The sequence below is a fragment of the Bison bison genome, unplaced genomic scaffold (genome assembly GCF_000754665.1).
Source record: "Bison bison bison isolate TAMUID 2011002044 unplaced genomic scaffold, Bison_UMD1.0 scf7180017864274, whole genome shotgun sequence".
Taxonomy (NCBI): domain Eukaryota; kingdom Metazoa; phylum Chordata; class Mammalia; order Artiodactyla; family Bovidae; genus Bison; species Bison bison.
Window position 1 is genome coordinate 4,110,623 of NW_011494846.1, and position 14,572 is coordinate 4,125,194.

General features: G+C 42.8%; 1 protein-coding gene and 1 non-coding gene across 4 annotated transcripts in view; one reads left to right on the forward strand and one right to left on the reverse strand.

The window, feature by feature from the left end:
• Nucleotides 1-1,769: 1,769 nt before the first annotated feature.
• Nucleotides 1,770-14,572, reverse strand: part of KIF13A (kinesin family member 13A) — a 199,813-nt gene continuing 187,010 nt past the window's right edge. For 2 of the 3 annotated variants that reach the window (XM_010848801.1, XM_010848800.1), the window contains 4 exons: nt 12,826-12,873; nt 11,718-11,823; nt 10,168-10,319; nt 1,770-3,032 (listed from right to left, as the gene is read on the reverse strand). In XM_010848801.1, the coding sequence (XP_010847103.1) occupies nt 2,148-3,032; nt 10,168-10,319; nt 11,718-11,823; nt 12,826-12,873 (1,191 nt within the window). In that variant the 3' untranslated portion in view covers nt 1,770-2,147. Of the gene's footprint in view, nt 3,033-9,550; nt 9,656-10,167; nt 10,320-11,717; nt 11,824-12,825; nt 12,874-14,572 lie in introns of all 3 variants that reach the window. The other variant, XM_010848799.1, reaches the window with a different exon arrangement.
• TRNAW-CCA lies at nt 5,766-5,837 on the forward strand. Its single transcript has one exon. It is a non-coding gene; the product is annotated as a tRNA-Trp (tRNA).

Consider the following 14,572-nt stretch of genomic DNA (forward strand, 5'->3'; position numbering starts at 1 on the left):
CCTTTGACAGGGACACACTATTCTGGAGCAGAATTCAGGCACTGCTCCCATTACTGGCTTCTAAATAATCGAGGCAACAAAACAAGAAATGGGGGGTGAGAGGGGTGCAGTCCCCTTCCGTCTTCTCTGGGCCATGCCTCAAACAGTGCGGCCCTCAGACAGCCTACCCCATTTTCCTCCAGCAGAGGGTTTGTGAAAAGCTTATCCCTCCCCCAACCTGGTACTGAAGCACAATCTGAGGTGTGCAGGGCAGCCACAAATGGGAATCTGTATTTGTTTTTTTTTTGCTGCTGTTATAATTTTATTCACGCGTTTATTTTTGGCTGTGCTGGGTCTCCGTTGCTGTGTGGGCTTTTCCCGAGTTGCCGCAGGTGAGAGTCACCCTCCAGTCGTGGCGTCTGGGCTTCCCGTGGTGGTGGCTTCTCTCCTCGCAAAGCACGGGCTCTAGCACACTCGGGCTGCAGCGCTCTTGGCTCCTGGGCTCTAGAGCACAGGCTCAATAGTTGTGACACATGAGCTTAGCTGCCCCGCGGCATGTGGCATCTTTCCAGGCCAGGAATCAAACCCGTGACCCCTGCACTGGCAGGTGGACTCTCTACCACTAAGTCACCAGGGAATAGTTAGTCGCACAGTCGTGTCCAACTCTCTGTAATCCCGTGGACGGTAGCCTGCCCGGCTCCTCTGTCCATGGAACGCTCCAGGCAAGGATACTAGAGTGGGTTGCCATTCTCTTCTCCGGAGGATCTTCCCGACCCAGGGATTGAACCTGGGTCTCCTGCATTGCAGGCAGATTCTTTACCAACGGAGCCACCAGGGAAGACCCTGGGAATCTGTATTTTTAAGAAGTTCCCTACAACCCCCAGTGGGTCTATTGTGCATTTAGGTTTGAGAAGCACTGTTCCAGACTGAAGAATTAACCCCCGGACCACATTCTTCCTGGACTTCTTGGAAAAAGGACTGAAAAGCTGATGTACCAGCAAAGCAGATTCTGCTTTCAGTGTAAAAGGAAGCTGAAGACTTTGAAACAAATGAATGTTTACCTTGTTAGAAAAGTAATGAGTGACTTTATGCTTATGTTGGGCAAAGAAGTCTTTTTTGAGTTGTAAAACAGAGCACTCTTGGGTATTTGCAGTTTATTTATGAATACGCTATATATTTGACCACATACTGAAATTTTAAGGGCTAATTCAGAAAACTTGGTGGGGGGGCAGGGAATAGCACCAAACTGGGTTGTTTTGCTTCCTCCACAAAACAGAGAGACTGAAGGGCATCCCGATCATCTTTGCCTTCACCAGCGCCATTGTAGTTCTGTCAGCTCTTTGCTTTGCTAAGCCTGGTGCTCCCATACCCTTTACACAGCTGTGGCTGGGGTCTGGGACCAAAACGATAGTCCTCAGAAGCACATCACCTCTTATTTGCGTAATTCACTGGTTTCCTCGGGAATATTAGCAAGACCCCATTTTTTTTGTTCCACTATTAAAACCAGCCTGGGTAACTTCCAAAGCCCAAACTTTAATTTCTCAGGGAACCCATCTCTGTTTCTCCAACGCATTTCTTATCCAATGGGCACCAAATGTCTATATTCTATCAAATCTGTGAGGCATACCTTCCCCCTGCCTGCGCTTTATAACTCTGAAATTGCTGATATGATTTTAATTGGAAGTATTTTTTTTCTTAATGATACATAAAATAATGGTGTATCTTGGGACTTCCCTGGCAGTCCAGTGGTTTAAGACTCTGTACTTCCAGTGCAGGGGGCGTGGGTTCGATCCCTGGTTGGGAAACTAAGATACCACATGTCTCACGGTTTAGCAAAAAAAAAAAGTGTACCTAATAAAAGAAATCACTGATTTGATGAAATCTACCATATTTCATATCAGAATCCTTTGAGATAGCCAGGAATTAAACATCTCAGGGAATGGATATGAGATCAATCCTTATCCATGTGAATGCTTAATTCAACAGGAACCTATATGCCAGGTAAAAAAGCCGTGGGTCCTATGTAAGTCATAGTTCTTCTCTGAAACTAAGAAAGTAGACTTACAGACTTGTTCCCCCATAGCCAGCTAGCTGGGCAGCATGTAAGCATGGTCCAAGAGGGCTCATCTACCCTGTCAGAAACACCTGGATGAATCTCTCCTACTAAGTCACTGTGAGGAAGGGCCTCTGCGGGTTGGGGCATAGTTAGCGGTCATCACTGATACCACCAAACCCAAAGGACCACCCCTGGAATTTATCACCTGGTCATTCTCTGCCGAGGAACACAGCTGGCCAGGGTCCTGTGGCCCATGTGAGAAACTCCTACTGTCCACTGTATTTGGTAGGTTCCTCCTACTCGAAAGTTCGCCAGCAGAAGAATCCGTCAAACCATCAAAATCTTTCCCATCTGACACACCCATAAACTCTGTGAAAGAGTGATCCTCGAGGATGTTTGTGGTGTGTTCCACGGTCACCTCCCTGGGGCAGAATTCCCTGGCCGGCTGGCCGTTTTTGCTGGAGCAGGCATCCTGCTCTGAACACGAGCTGGTCCTACAGAGGGTTCTGGAGTTTTTCTCCGGGATACTGGGGGACAATGGGCTCCCTTTGGCTAAGGCACTGTTTTCCTTGAGTGGCACCACGGTCATCTTATCCTTTCCCAAGCCTCTTTCTAGTTCTGTCAACTCTTTGTTTGAAGATGGTCTGAAATCCTGCCCAAGGGACGGTCCGGGATGCTCGCTGGAATCTGTGTCCTTCGTTGGAAGGGCCAACTGATCTGAGCTGTCACTGGAAGGAACCACCATGTCGGACAGGGTGGCGTTGGAGGCACTGTGGGAAAAGTAGCCGCTGGTGATGCTGCTGGTGGTGGGGCTGCGGGACACCTCCTTCTCTAGGACCTTTGAGTTCGTCAGATCGCCTTTAGAAGAAAACCACTCTCTGTTCTCCAAGCTGGCATTGTAAACGCTGAAGTCAGCGAACTCCACAGGTACATAAGGCTGTGAACTTATCAGCTTCCGGCTGAGACCTTCTAGATCATTTTCCTCCTCCTCAGAGTCCTATAAAAACAAACCAAAAGTCAGCCATGAGCTCCTTATAGCGACTGGATGGTTGAGACAAGTTTTAAATACTTTAGTGTTAAAGACACTTGCCTTCACAGGTTTAGGATTTTTTCTTTTTCCTTCCTGAGTTTGGTTAAATCCCATCACCTATTTGTGGACACAGGTACCTTATCCTCAGAGATCTATGAGCATGAAACTCTTACCATTCAGGATGAAGGAGATTTATTTCTTTGGTGTTCACTCAATGCTGATAATTAGAAACCTTTCCTGCTTTAAGGGCAAGGATGGAAGGAAGTGCAGTGGACTTCTGATTAGTTTCTCATGATTAGTTTCCAGTTGGAGGTTTTCCCTTTTCTAATTAAATGAGCAGAGGGACTGCCAGAGGCAGGGAAGAGCTGCTGTTTTATTCTTACAATCCTCACCTTGGGGAACAACATACAGAAAAATAAGATGATTTGCAAACGGTTTCTAGGCTATATTATGAGAAGGAAAAGCAGGAAATAAAGACCCCCACGATAGCAAAAGGGCAAAGAACACAATTTCAACAGCCATTCTCAGTATACCACCAAACACCGTAAGTCTATAAAATACTAAATCTGACAATGACTGTTTTCCAGGGTTTTTGAGAAGCAGGGATAGAGCCTTTGACTACAAGATGAGGAAGACAGTAAGAATTATATGAAAATCTCCTTTGTCAAACAGCTTTAGGATTCTGTTCATAAAGGTTGGTAAATACGCAAGAGTAGGTATTATCAACTTCCAGTCTCTCTTCCCAAGTGAACGATTCTTTTATATTAGGTGGGAAACAATGTAGAACACTTTTCAAATAAAAAATAATATTCCTATCTCATTGTTGTTCAGTCGCTAAGTCGTGTCCAACTCTTTGCGACCCCATGGACTGCATGCAGCATGTCAGGCTTCCCTCTCCTCTACTATCTCCCGGAGTTTGCTCAAGTTCACATCCATTGAGTCAGTGATGCCATCTAACCATCTCGTCCTCTGTCGCCATCTTCTCCTTTTGTCTATTACTATTTAGTCGTTTCTAACTAACCTTATAAACATCTGATGACACAGCAAGTATTCCTTTTCTCTTCTAAAATGTGACTTTCGTTCAACAAATATTCATTAAGCATCCTCTCTGTGCCAGTTGTTGTCCTAAGAACCAGGAATACCAATGCTGAGTGAAGACAGGTATGGCCCCTGCCCTCGGGGAGTTACAGCAGTGGGCCCTTGCTCTTAGGACGCCCCTGGACACTGCTGGGTGGATGACATTCCACTCAGTATAACAACAGGGTGACTGTAAAGACCTGAAAACATTACCCTTATTCATTTCAAGAGAGCGAAGAGGTTGGGGAGAGAGAAGGATGGGGAGGGGAGGAAGAACACACTCCACAGATACGGCAGATGGAATTCACAAATGAACATAAATTTCATCCACTGAATTTCACAGCAACATTCCCTATCTCACAAGATGCTAAATACCTAAAACATAGCTTACTGTGTTTTAATGCTTCTTAGATTTTAAAACAGCCTGAATATAAATGATTTAAAAGTATCACTAGTCTTCATTCCTTGGCTGTTAATCAGAGGTGACTATTACATATCAGTGATAAAATTCCAGAAATTAGCAAACCAAATTTTTGGCAATACTAACCTTGCTATCTTATTTTTAACTACATTTTAATTGAGTATTAACAGCACTGTTTCAATGGGGGGTGGGGTAGAGCGTTCTGTCCCTGGGGGCTAGGGGGAAACGTTTGTAAAAAAGGGCACAAATTGGACAGAACTGTCTGAATCTGTACCTTTCGCTCTATTTTCTAGATTCTCTACTTGACTTGATTCCCAGATGGCTCAGTGGTAAAGAATCTGCCTGTCAATGCAGGAGACACAAGGGATGAGGGTTCTATCGCTGTGTTGGGAAGATCTTCTGGGGTAGGAAATGGCAACTCACTCCAGTATTCTTGCCTGGAAAATCCCACGGACAGAGGAGCCTGGAGGGCTACAGTCCATGGGGCCACAAAGAGTCGGACATGACTGAGCAACTGAGCTCACACACTACTAAACTTGTTCAGATTCCAAATTGGATTTCAAGTGTTTGTTTCTCTTATAATTCCTTCTAATTGAAGCTGGCAAAGAAGTGTAATCCCCAAGCCCAAGAGTACATGATGCAATTGATTACTAAAAAGTTAGTTGTTGCAATGAAAACCAAATTTGAAGATGAGAATTAAATAATCTGGGTCCCTTTTTATGCTTGAAGCTATTTCTTCTGAACACTGAGGAAAGGTCAACCTAAAATATAACTTTGCTGAGTGAAATATTCAATCACAAATTTAATGTGTGGAAGTAGGTATACATATATTAAAATCAGAAAGATAAACGATTTAGAACAACCTTAGTAAGACTGAAGGGTCTACAAAAACGAACAGGGATCAGGACAAAGTTAGGCACTGGGGGTGGGGTTGGGAGTGGGGGAGTGACCTAAAGAGAAAGGCTAAAGGAATAGGAACACCTAGTTCCAGAAAAAATACAAGTGAGTAGAGATGAATAATTTTCAACATGTAAAAGGAGATGGAAAGTTTATGAAGTTATGGCTTCCAAGGAGAAAAGAGGACATAAGTGGCTTAAACTGCATTTTAAAGGAATTGGGTTAGACAGACTTTTTTTTGGCAGTATCTCTTCACTCTGTATATTTTATTAAATTTTAAATGGAAGCATAGTTGATTTTGGGCTTCCCTGGTGGCTCAGAGGTTAAAGCATCTGCCTCCAATGCAGGAGGCCCGGGTTCGATCCCTGGGTCGGGAAGATCCCCTGGAGAAGAAAATGGTAACCCACTCCAGTATTCTTGCCTGGAGAATCCCACGGACAGAGAAGCCTGGTAGGCTACAATCCACAGGGTTGCAAAGAGTCGGACACGACTGAGCGACCTCACTTTCACTTTCATAGTTGATTTACAATGTTGTAGTTTCTGTTGTACAACAGAGTGAATCGGTTATACATACATACATACATATATATATACACACACATTCTTTTTTATATTCTTTTCTATGATAGGTTATCACAAGGTACTGAATATATTCCCTGTGCTATATAGTAGGACCTTGTTGCTTATCCATTTTACATATTAGAAACATTTTATGCCAGAGATATTATTTATCATTTTGCCTTAAAGGAGACTAAACTAAGCACCTCCCTACTATGTCCTGAGGACAGAGTGAAAACTCATCCTAAAAGTAGGACACTTCTCTATGGCTACAATGTTCGTGATTTGATTTTTTGAGATTCAGTTTGTGCAGCTGATATTTACCTCTAGACAAAACACCTTGATTTTAAGGAGGGATCAAAACTCACATCAAAGCAGGGACCTTCTGTAAGGACCTTCCCCGATTAAAGTCATTTTCACTCCCATTCTCATCGGATATCCATCAGAGAGATGGTCTTTGTTTTCAGAAAGACTCCATCCACCAAGGGGCCCTAGTACTTCTGTCCATGGTACTAAGGGGAGGGTGGACCCTTTGAAGAAACAGCAGCAGCAGGGCGATGAAACTGCCCTGTGACGGGAGCCCCGGGAGTCACTGGGGTCAGCCCCATTCTAATGATGGACGGGGCTTTTGTTCACATGTTCTCGTTTCCTGTGAGACCTTGGGCGAATCACTCAACAAGTCTCGCATTTCTTCCTCTGTAAGAGGAGAGACCAAAGCCATACACTGTCTGTGCAGGACCCAGGAGAGGGAGAGTTGACTTTGTGCTCTTCTGTCTGCTTCGTGACTTTAAAACAGAGACTGCCAAGGCCCACTGTTACTTTATCTTAGTCATGGAAGACACAGAGTGCATGTGTCTATCTTCCCAGGCTGATGAGACAACAAAACATTGCTTGAAGAATCAAGCACAGCTATATTTACTGTATTTTATGTGAAAGGAAAGGTTACTTTGGTAATTGGATGGGCTGAAAAATAAAAGGAACAATGTCCTGACGTTGCTTCTCAAACATGATTTCAAACTCCTTTGATCAGAATGAACCACTGATTTGCTCTCTACTTTTCCAACAGTGGAAAAGGAAAGAAAGTAAATAGGAACTCAGGAAGGAAGCAGTTTATATCCACTGATAAGAGGAGAAATAAAATGAAATCTTCCCAAAGAAAGCAAGTAGTACCCTTAAAATCTACTGAAACATCCCGGAAGAGCTGCTATCTGAAATAAATTAAACGGTTCAATAGTTTCAGAGATGAAAAGTGTGTGGTGAGCCAGATTTCTAAGAAAGTACATGTAAGTCTCTCAAGTAAGACCCCAGCAAGAAAAATGGCTCCATTGAACCCTGATTAGTAGGTTTCATGGTGTGTCTGATCACAGAAAATCTAACTGCTGATCAGAACTTCTTGGATCAAGAAAATCTGGTTCTATCCTACTCTCTGTTAGCTAACAGTCCTGAGATGGGTTTTATTTTAAAATAATAAAAGGAAAGTGAAGAAAATAACTATGAAGCAAATTGTGAACTGTGAGACTATCTGCAGGGCAGCCCTGAAGGGCCATCCAGCAATTTCTTGATGGTGTGTTCTACCAAAACGTATGGTTCAAACAGGTTACAACATAGTACCCATGCACCATATAGGTGGGTGCCATGTCAACAAACAGATAGTCAGCCAGCCAGAGAACTGAAGGAGTAACAAAATTAGACCCTGGTTCCTTTAACCTGGGCCCTCCCAGGTGGCACAGTGGTAGAGAATCCACCTGCCAATGCAGGAGATGCAGGTTTGATCCCTCGGTCGGGAACATCCCCTGGAGAAGGAAATGGCAACCTGCTCCAGTATTCTTGCCTGGAGAATCCCATGGGCAGAGAAACCTGTTGGGTTACAGTCTATGGCATTGCAAAGAGTCAGACACAACTGAGTGACTAAGCATACACACACACACACACACACACACATTCTTTGGCCCATGCTGCTACTGCTGCTGCTAAGTTGCTTCAGTCATGTCCGACTCTGTGCAACCCCATAGACAGCAGCCCACCAGGCTCCCCCGTCCCTGGGATTCTCCAGGCAAGAACACTGGAGTTGGTTGCCATTTCCTTCTCCAGTGCATGAAAGTGAAAAGTCAAAGTGAAGTCATTCAGTCGTGTCCGACTCTTAGCGATCCCATGGACTACGGCCTACCAGGCTCCTCCGCCCATGGGATTTTCCAGGCAAGAGTGCTGGAGTAGGGTGCCATTGCCTTCTCCTTGGCCCATGCTGCAGCCCTTATCAATTAAGCAGGGGGAAGTCAAGTGCGTGACTGGAGAGCTCACTAACATCAGGGGAGACGAGGAGCAGCTGTCGGCGTGCATGCTCTTCTCCAGCAGGGATTAGGGAGGGGAAGAGAGAGAGAGATGGAATGGGACAATGGTGCCTTTTCTTCTTTCCTCAATGGACATGCGGAATGAGCAGCTCATTTCTCATGATCCCCGAGCGCTCCAAGCATGCAGGAGCCTGGCTTGCTGCACATCCAGGGGGAGGTTCTAGTTACCATCACACCATGTGCATCAGCAGCATTTTCTAGAATCTAGAGGTTCAAACAAAAGACCCCACGCTGATGACACTCTGGAATGAATCTGACATGGCATAGCCAGGGAAGGCCAGGGCCCACCCTGCAGAGCCGATCACATGCAGATGACAGCAGCAAGCAGACCCCTCCTGCTCCAAGCTGCCTCCCATTTTCAAAGCCTGGGAAACCACAGGAGAATGAAAGCTGAGACACAGAATCTGAGAATTCTCCCCAGGCCCCAGAACATACACTTCCGTTTTTAAATTAAGGTAGCGTTTATGATCTCCAGTGCCTAGTATGTAGTGTTTTAAAAAAACATTTCTCAAATTTGAAATGTGAAAACCGAGCGCTAGGGAATGAGGTTTTTCAGGTAGAGTTTCAACCTACCCGTGGTAAAAACAGAGACGCCATCCTGAAAGCAAGACTGACACCAACAGAGCTGGAATCTATTTTGCCAGCAAAGGTAAAGAGGCTACCTGAGAGGTCCAGATGATGGGGATGGCCAGCGATGGATGGCGGAGCAGCTACAAACTACAGGATAATCTTGGCAACAGCATCAGGCAACACAAGAAAAGCTACCACACACCCACACCTAAATGCACGATTACTTACTCCAAGTAAGTGCAATTCCTCAAGGTAGATTAACTTCAGAATCTGGGCAACGTGTACAGGCTCATTAGAAAGATTCAATATTAGTTCAAGTTATTGTTACACATTTGAAAGACTAGAATCATTAAAGGTGGCTTTTTCTTTCTAAGCAAATTTATACTAAGCAAAATAATAATAAATCAGTAAATGGAACACAGAAAAATCACAGGTCACGGCCACATTCATGCAAAATTTCATTACTGATGGTCACATGTGTAAGAAGAAGAAAAAAAAAAAAAGCCAAGACTCAATACATCTCTTAATTTCTTCTAAAGTATTTGGATGATTGTCTGTGAAAGGGCCTTAAACCCACCACCAGGCAATAGGACAGAAATGGTTCCAGGACTTACAATCTTCTTCTCACGTTTGCTATTGAGTTCTACTGGCATGCTGCTGCCATTGCTTCCCGAGGGCACAATGCAGCCAGGATTATGTGCCTGAGATGGAGACATGCTCTGCAAAGGTTAAGACACACAGATGCATCACACAGGAGACGGCGATGGCCGAGATACACCTTAAGTATGTACGTGCATGTTAGAAAAGCAACGCAAACCCTTGTATTACGTGTGAGTAGTGCAGCCAACAGCTCTGCAGGCTTAAGGTCAGCTACTGATGAAATCTCCCAAGACTACACAGATTCTATGCAAACAGTGTAACTGGATTTATCACATTAAAAAAAAAGCCTTTTCTATAGGCAAAACACCGAGGGAACACCTCTTTCTCATTTGAAATACTCTGAAAAAAGCTATAAGCACAAGGAAAATAATAGCAATAACAACAAACAAGAAATTCTACCATGACCCTGTGTGCTTGAGAAAGAGGTTATTTATTCCTGAACAGGATCCATGGAGCGATAACCCATACATGCCAACCTGTGGCATCTGACTGTGTTAATGCAAAGCGTTACTTCTGCAGGGCACAGCGTGTCCATTCTATTGTACACGGTACAGACAAGTCAAGCATTTACCTCCTGGCTTAGAAGAGGCCTTGCTTCAAGCGCTATCCTTTTCTTATGCTCCTCTTTTACAGGCATTAGGGGCTTGAAAAACTTTGGTGGCTGAGGAGAGAATGCTTTGAAAGGGCTGACTGTTAAGGCATGAGGATTCTCTGATGTACAACCTGGGGAAGACAAAAGGCACGGGTTTACAGGCACAGAGCACTTTAACCAACCCACAGGGAGCGAGGCAGGGACGGAGCCAGAAGGAATATCTGGCGGAACAAAAGAATTAATGTGTGAATGCAGTTGACCTTGAACATCGCGGGTCTGAACTGCTTGGGTCCACTCACACATGGATTTTTTTTCATTAAATGTACAGTCGGCCCTCAACAGCCTCAGGGTTTTGCCTCCAAGGATTACGGAGGACTGACTATGGGACTTGTATGCAGGGGCTCCGGGAACCAGTGGCCCTCAGATACCGAGTGATGGCTATATTTGGTCGAGCATTAAAACATGTCGGCAAGAATGGAGATGTATCTACAAAGTTAAAAAGAATCGTCATAGGCCTGGACAGCAGCAAAAAAATCAGAAACCAAATTTTCTACCTTCTTGTCAAGATCCAGCTTGAGCATCACTTTACAGACCAATTTCAACTCACGCTGATTTTCTATTTCTCTGAATTCTCAGAGCCCGTATTATCTGTAAATGCATTTTGGCACTTTCTGATTTACTGGCTTATTTTCTACATATCTCATTTTCACAGCTGGATTTTAAGATCTTGGCATCTTTTGGTTTCTGTCCCTGCATAAGGCAAGGAGAGGCTCAATCTTAACTCAGTGACTGAATACTTTAAAGTTCTCTCGCAAGCCACTGTTCCCTCAGGCCACCTTGCCCCATATGACTAAGGAAGGACAAATCCTCGTTTCTTGCTTTTACTCATTTTTTACTTTTTGGGGCCTCTACTTCTCCTTCTATATTTTTCTCTTCAATTCACTGGTACAAAGGAACATAGTAGGTAAAATATAAGGTGTAAGTAAGGTAATAGAGCAGATTGACAAATTCTAAGAATGCTATTCCTTTCAGGGCACTAGGAAATTACATATTTAGGCAATAATGTTGTCACTGACCAAATTCATTTCTGGTATCATTTTTTAAATTTCCTTAGGAGTCAGAGACATATTCTCTTAAAAACGTACTTTGATTTGAGCACAAAACCATGATGGAAGTGGATATGCTTTTGGTAAAGAATGAAATCTAACCATAATGTAATAATAAGATTTGTATGTGTCTCAAAACTGATTTCAAAATCAGGAAATGATACATGAAATGTGACTTGAAAACTATAAGTGCTACACAAAAAGCCTATTATTAATTGGATGATATAATGGATACAAAGAAAAGAAAATCAAATAAGTGAGCAGGATATGTTCTATTCAAGAAGACACTTTTGGATCATCTAGCAAACTAGAATTTCAGCTTTCTGTCTTATTAAAGCCATCTAGAAAAGAACCTTACCCCCCGCCCCACGCCTTTCCTAAGAAATTATAAACAGGTAACACAGAAAAAAATCTCACCACTACCTTCTTTACTCCTTCGAGGTGAATCCCTAGGCAAAGTTCCATAACACGATACATCCTGGTAACTCGGGCTGTAGTCAGACATGTCTAACTGGTTCTCTGGCCAACCCTACAAGGTATAAACACGGGTTAACTGTAATTACGTTCCTCTAAAATGAGAAAAGAAGCCTGATTGGAGTTTTTTCCTATTTCTTTTTATGGCAGTATGCGCTCTTCTTTTTTTAAATTATAAAATAGATCTAACATGTAGAAAAGTACTGAACGATATGACAAGTGCTATCGTAACCAAGTGAAGAAATGTTGATAGTTTATTCTATTTGTTCAGGATTTAATAAAATCATTACAGATTTAGTGAAATCCTCTTTTGGACCCCTACAGGGCTCATTAAAGCTCCACTTTTATAAATCTGTTATGTACCCAAGATGACCAGATAATTTAAAGATCAACCTACAACACTTGAGAGTGAAACAGTTCCATTGATAATTTTTCTAGGTGGCAGGCATAAGCTTGGATTGCCCCAGGCAAATTAGGTGGCATGGTTACTCTGTATATACTTGATATGTAAAACTTCCAAGCTGGCAAAGACATTGGTATACTAAAGGGGGAAACCTCCTTTTTATCATATACACTTAGCTAATCTCACTTCAGCTTCTCAGGAAATGTCATCTCTAAGGACTAGATTTTAAAATGCTTGAAGGCATAATCTGTTTTGATATTTTCTGAATCTATAGTCCCCAAAATAATAATTTACATATGAATAAGATAATGCTGTACAATATCCTTAATTTCAAGTTCCTAATTTTCCCCATTTGAAATAATTTTGATTTTGCTATGGTAGATGTAGTCATTTAGAGTTAGATCCATAAACACATATTTATTTGATTATGTATGCAATGATCCTGATATGGAACATATCATGCTAAGTAACACTGTAATCCTCAGAGTGCATAGCAATTTCACATCAAGTACTTGAACTTGGAAATGGACACGTGGAGACAATGATCTGCATCAGGTTAAGGTGGGAAGTTCAGAGATTTTAAAAACACCAAGATAACCTAAATTTCCAGACTTAGATCCCATTAATAACCTGGCCATGCCCACAGGCACATACCTTATCATCATCGTCAAAGCCAGAAAGGTCTGGTCGACTGGAAGAGACCTGTAAGAGATGAATGGTTTCATCAGTGTGGTTTATACATTTAACATAACTAACTAGATAAAATATCACACATACAGTTGAAGGTTGTATGACCTTCTCCTTCCCCTCATTCTTTCTCCTAACATTTATTATTTCCTTATTTATTTGAATTTATCATAATTGTGCTGTAATATTTATCATTACCTTTTAAAAAGTATTCAGATTTTTTTTTTCTAACTTAAAATTTTTTATCCATAAATATTTCTCTATGACTCTCTAGAAGATAAGGAATTCCTATTCTCTTTGTGAAACCATAATACCATTATTACATCTCAAAAGATTCAGCAATTCCTAAATAGTATCAGATATCCCAGTAGTGGTTAAATGTCTATAAACACTATCAGAGCTAATTCTGAGTCAGGATCAAAGCACACCATCCACTGCAACTGGATGATATATATCATAAGTCTTTTTTAATTTATGAGTTTTCCTTTTTTACCCCCTAATAATAGCTATAGTGCTCTCATTTTTTCTACCATCTAGCATTCTGCAATACAAATGAAATAACAGGAAAATTAGGGCTAAAGATGGAGAAGGAAATGGCAACCCACTCCAGTGTTCTTGCCTAGAGAATCCCATGGACAGAGGAGCCTGGTGGGCTGCTGTCCATAGGGTTGCACAGAGTCGGACATGACTGAAGTGACTTAGCATCCAGGCATGCGTTGGAGAAGGAAATGGCAACCCAATCTAATATTCTTGTATGGAGAACCCCAGGAACAGAGGAGTCAGGTGGGCTGCTGTCTATGGGGTCACAGAGTCGGACATGACTGAAGCTACTTAGCAGAAGCAGCAGGGCTAAGGAACTCCCTCTTTAACTGCATCCCTCAAGTACTGGTATATGTATCATTGGTTTTTTTTTTTATCATTCAGTTCTAAATACATCCTAATTTCCATTATGATCTCTTCTTTGATGCCTAAATTAATTAGAAACTGTGTCCCCCCCACCCCTGCAATTTGTAACTTTATGAGTCTCATCATTAAAAGAACTGAAATGTGGTCAGAAAAAGTGATCTGTTTGAAAGTGACTATAGGGATTTGCTTTTCGGACTACTGTAAGGCAAGTTTCATGAATGTTCACCAAGGGGACTTCCCTGGAGGTCCAGTGGTTAAGACTCCACACTGCCAATGCAAGGGCATGGGTTCAATCACTCATCAAGAAACTAAGACCCTACACGTCACGCAGGATCAAAAAATATTAAATAAATGTTCATCGTGTTTGTAACCATTATCTGGCAATTCTTGAGAATGGGAAAGCAAATCAGTTTTCCTTGAGAGGATCTGTCTTTCACTCTCTGCTGCTTCGAGAAGGAGGCTACTTTGAAGTGGTCCACGCACTCCTCTGTCCTTTCTTCCTACGACGGTGCCACCTTCCACTAGACACAGTGTCTGTCAACTGGGTTTCCTCGCTGAAATGATTTGTTGAGGAAGGTCATCAACATGAACAGCAGGCACCACGGGGGGGTCTACATGGAGGTGCCTGGCACCCTATCACACCGACAGTGAGATCCCTGGGGCAGCTAGAAGCAGGCACAGAAACAGTGGAGAGCAGTACTCAGAAGCGCTGGCACGGGACCTCTGACCCCACCATCTTTAAACCAACATTTAGTGCACATCCCAAGAAACTTCTTCCAAGGACATGCACTCTATGTGGAGAAATTTG